General features: G+C 57.0%; 1 protein-coding gene across 1 annotated transcript; it reads right to left on the bottom strand.

Moving 5' to 3' along the window:
- Positions 1-323: 323 nt before the first annotated feature.
- LOC124705868 (trihelix transcription factor GTL1-like) lies at positions 324-4702 on the bottom strand. The gene is made up of 3 exons (XM_047237561.1): positions 4022-4702; positions 1682-3326; positions 324-1560 (listed from the first exon to the last, which is right to left on the bottom strand). The coding sequence occupies exons 1-3, from the start codon at positions 4414-4416 to the stop codon at positions 1186-1188; spliced, it is 2415 nt and encodes an 804-aa protein (XP_047093517.1). The 5' UTR covers positions 4417-4702; the 3' UTR covers positions 324-1185.
- Positions 4703-4960: the final 258 nt, after the last annotated feature.

Below are 4960 nucleotides of genomic sequence, written 5' to 3'. Positions count from 1 at the left end.
TTTTTGTACGAGTCCCCTCTTGCTATTCATTTTATAGGTAGGTAGGCATGCATGTAAGGAATATGTACAAAGCTTGTTGGCATGGAAATTTGGAGGGAATGTCGCTGTGGTATCTAAAACCAAAATCTTGCAATAGTTTAAGCACTAGATCTGGAGTATAATCAGAGGTGTGCATGTAATTTAACCCTGCATCTACCTTTGAGACATCAAATAGAAAACACTATCTAGATTCATGTATTGAGCTCATATATACTTGGAAGAATGCCGGTACAGGAGTAAAAAGAATATAACATATAATATGTCGCAAGTATACACTGTAATAGTTCAGTAAAACATTTTTTGAGTAAAGAAAATACCTCGGTAATACATAATGGACAATTTTGGTAGTTTCAAAAAAGATATTGAAAACTTATGAAACATCAAAAAGGTAAAACAAAAAAATCCGCATGCTCCAGCGCCTTCTTCCTCATGGCCGGTGAGTACACCACCGTTCCTTTTCATTTTTCACCGCTCCATTGCAACAGTACTACAGTACCACGCTGTAGAGCAGTACTCGCATGCACCAAAGTACTGGCACCAACACACACCATTTGTATGTGTACTCCCTCTTCATTTTAACCACGATCGACCTTATTACCGCTTCTTTTTCACCACACCAATTATACCTCTCAGTGAACCCCCCTCCGGCAGGGAAGGGTTCTTATTAATTACCACGACAAATCAATAAATAACCGGACCACCATTTTTTTACTACTGTAAACATCTAGGCCGCCACGCGACCATGCGCGCGCTGTAATTGACACAGTAACGAATCAAGAAATGGATGCAGCTTCGAGCTGTATATGGGATGGCTGGAGGATGTATGTATCGGAGTAGCAACGTCGATGACGACGATGCCCAGGCATATATGTGCATGCATGCATGGCGAATAATTCTGACATGGACATGCCGTTCGCTACGTGCATGCGCGCATGAGGGGCGGAGAGGCGCTGGAGCTTGAAGGAGGAGACTCTTGAGGTTTTAGGTTTCAAGGTGTATGGAGAATTGGAGATATGGAAAGGTATGGGGGAGGCGATAGGTAGGTGGCTAGATACAAATGGTACAAGGGAAAAAAGGAAGAAGATGAAGAAAGCCATTGATTGAAGGGAGGTATGGGCGGCAGAGAGTCACCGGTGATGGATGGATCTACTGGACCATGCCCAAGAAAGATCCGGCCGTCGTCGTTGCCGCTGCTGCGCTGGGAGCGGTGGCGCCTGGTGGGTTACCGCCGCCGCTGGTGGCGCCGGCGTTCGGCCGGACAACATTGTGGTGCTGGTGATGCTGATGCTCTTGCTGCCTTTGGAACATCTCGTACTGCATTTTGTTGCCGTCGAGGTCGTCCTCATCCTCCTCATCATCGTCGTAGTCTTCCTCATCTTCGTCGTCCTCGTCCATGTTGTCGCTGTCCGCCGCGCCGCCGCCGGCCGTACGGCTGTAGCTATTGATCGTCGCCTGCTGCGCCACCTGCGGCTGCGGCTGCAGCTGCAGCTGCGGCGTCGTCTCCTTCATAATGTCTTCTGCCTTTAAATGCGCAGTGTTATGCAATCAGCATTGGATCACGGAAGAAGCGAACAGCAGGGTACCACATGTACATGCCAATAGGCTACGGCCACACGAGAATGCACAAGAGTAGCTTAATTACCTTCTTCGTCGCCGCGCGGCCGCCGGCTTCGCTGAAGACGAACCTGTTGCCCGCTACGCTGCCTCCGTTGCTCGCCTGCATCTGCGTTCCAACGGAGACGCCGCCAACGCCGTGCCCGTTGCCGTCGTTGTTGGAAACGCCGGTCTTGGCCACGGGTGGCAGCTGGGTGGTCTGCGGCTGCGGAGCCGTCTGCGAGATCGGCGCCGCGACAGTGAACGACTGGATGCGTTCCTGCGGAGCTGCATTGGCGTTCTCCGTGGCAGGAGGTGGCAGAGCGGGCGATCCGCCGGCACCGGAAGGGGAGCCGAGCGCCGCCTTGTTGCGGTAGAGCGCCTCGAGCTGGTGGAAGTAGGGGCACGTCTTGGAGTCCTCGGGACGCTTCTTGTTGCTCTCCTTCACCTTCTTGAAGTACTTGTTGATGTTCTCCCACTTCTCCTTGCACCGCTTGGAACTCCGGCTGTAGCCCATCCCACGCATGCCGGCGGAGATCTCCTCCCAGAGCGGCCCCTTCGGCCCAGCCTCCTGGTACCGCATGTCCAGGTTGCTCCGCAGCTGGATCAGCGCGTGCACCTCCGCCTTGGGCCACCGCGACGACGACGCCGCCCCGCTTCCGCCTCCGGACCCGTCGTACCCCGACGCGTCGGGCGGCGTCTCGGCGGTCGCCATGACGATGTCCGTGTTGCTTTGGTGTACCACGAGCGCTTGCTGCTTCGGCGGCTGAGGCGTCACGGGTGCCGGCGACTTCTGCGGCTGCGGCGCCGTGGGCGGCATTGTCGGCAGCTTCTGTGGCCGCGGCGAGGGTTGGCGCTGCGAGTGCGTAGTAGCGGGTGGTTGTGACGACGGCGGCGGTGCGACGGAGAAGGCGATGGGCGTGACGTGATTCTGCGACGACGGAGGCGGCGGCGGCATGAAGGTGATGGCGGGCGCGGCGATGGACGGCATGGGGATGGTCTGCCCGGTGATCTTCTGTATGAAGGAGAGCACGGCGGCGTCGCGTGTGGCGGCCATGGCGCGCTCCTGCGCGAGGATCTCCTGCTCGCGCGCGAGGCGCGCCATCTCCTGCCGGCGCCACGCCTCCTCGCGGATCATGCGGTCCTGCTCCCGCTTCTCGATGGCATCCAGGAACCGCTGCTGCATCACCTCCTGCCGCTCCATGACCTGCTTCATCAGGCCCTCGAAGAACCTCATCATCTTCCCGCTCCCGGCACCAGCGGCGGCACCGTCCGGCGTCCTCTTCCTCTTGCCTAGCTCGGCCATGTCGTCGGTGCCCTCGTCGTCGGAATCCCCCTCATCCGAGTAGTCCTCCGTGTTGGACGTGGAGAAGCTGAGGTTGCCCGGAAGCATCGGCGCGGCCAAGCCAGCCGTGGCACCAACAGTTGGCGGCGGCGGCTCGGCTAGGGGCCGGACGGCCGAGGGTCCCACCACCCCAGGCACTCCGACGGCCGTGGCTGCTGGGGGCGCCGCCGGAGACGGCGCAGCACCAGGCGTGCCGTGCAGCGCCTCGAGCTGCTGGAAGAAGCGGTAGGTCTTGCCGTCGTTGCGGCCGGCGCGGCTGTCCTTGGTGCGCTTGTAGTACTTGTGCACGTTCTCGAACTTCTCCTTGCACTTCTTGGCGTTGCGCCTGTACCCCTCCTCGGCCAGCTTCCTGCCAACCACCACCAAACACTAATCATCGTCATCATCAGCGGCAGCAACAAAACCTCGTCAATGGAGCTCTACGCTACAACCGCAATTGCGCACATCATGCAACCCTCATACAAAAGCTGCATGCATGTAGTAGAATTTTACTCGATTTGGGCACCGAGGATGGAAAAGATAAAAGAAAGGGCAGATGCGTACATGCAGCAAGTATATATGGCAAATCCCAAGAAGAATAGGGCTAGAAAAAGAAAATCAAATCAAATCAACTGGGAACAGAAAAAATTCCAACTTTTGTTTGCAGAAATTCAGAGGTCCATAGCAAGAGACAGCTGCGCCGGGATTGATGCCTCCCGGATGGATCTGAAGCTTACTGGGGCGCAACTACTACTCTCTCATGTGGAGCGAAGCGATGGCTGGGACAAAAACAATTCGGGGAAAGGTGGGGGGAGGAGAGCGATATGATTTTAAAATGGGAAAAAGTCACTGCGCCCGTGAAGGATAGTTAAGGCAAAAAAAGAAGTGTTTTTTAGCCCGGTGATTGAACAGCCGCCCCGCGTCTCCTGATGACGAAGAAAAATCACGCCACGCCACCGGCGCCGAGATTTCATGCGCGCGGCGGCATTCCGCCGACGAGAATTCCGGCGTCCGGCGCCGGCGCGGGTGCGTAATTGGCAATTTGCGGGGTTTGCGATGTATTACCTGGAGACCTCTTCCCAGAGCGGGCCCTTGAGGGTGGCGTCCCGGAAGGCGGCGTCCATGTCGGAGCGGATCTTGAGCAGCGCCAGCGTCTCCTGCCGCGGCCACCGGTTGCCCCCGGCGCCGCCGCTGGCGCCTTCCTCGCCGGCCGCCGCCGCCGCGAGCGCCTCCTCGTCGAAGCCCACGGCGCCAAGCTCGCTGCTTTGCTGGTGCTGGTGCACCGGCGCCGGAGCCGGAGCCGGTGGGCGGCTGCTGATGGGCGAGGGGCCCTCGGGCATCGAGATCCGCTGCTGCCCTGCGGTCCCAGCGGGCGAGAATGGCGGCATCTCCGGCGGATGCAAGCCGAACTGCTGCGGCGGCCCTCCACCTCCTCCTCCCTGCTGCGGCTGCTGCTGCATGCTAGCTAGTACAGACGGCCGGTGCAGGTCGAGTGTTAGCAGAGGGCAGGGGCATAGGGAATGGAGGTGGTGGAATGATCAGTACAGGAGAGGAGGGAGGTGAAAAAGATGGGAGGCCAGGACAAGCAGAAAGAAGACAGGCAGAGAGAGAGAGAAGCAAAGGCAAAGGTGTAGGAGGAGAGAGGGGAAAAAAGAGGGAAAGGGAGATGAGGTAGTACTGCTAGGGATGAAGATGGAGAAGAAGAATAGAGGAGCACCAGTACAAGAAGCCTGCCTGGCTAGGAGGAAAAATACTCTGCAGGGGTGAGAGGAAAAAAGAATTAAGATACCATCAGTAAGCCTGCAATAAATAATACTCTGTAGGGAGAGAGAGAGAGAGAGCTGTGAAGGAAGTGAAAGTTGAGAAACGTTGAGTAGAACCAGAGAGAGATGAGATGAGGGAGATAAAACAAAGGAGATGCCGCGCTGTCAGGGTGTGGCCTAATGCTCCTACTAGCAGTTAAAAACCAACCGAAAGGACGGGGGAGAGGGAGAGGAGTGCAGG

Source organism: Lolium rigidum, chromosome 4 (assembly GCF_022539505.1).
Source record: "Lolium rigidum isolate FL_2022 chromosome 4, APGP_CSIRO_Lrig_0.1, whole genome shotgun sequence".
In the NCBI taxonomy this organism is placed as follows: domain Eukaryota; kingdom Viridiplantae; phylum Streptophyta; class Magnoliopsida; order Poales; family Poaceae; genus Lolium; species Lolium rigidum.
This window is presented reverse-complemented; position numbering and strand designations above follow the sequence as displayed.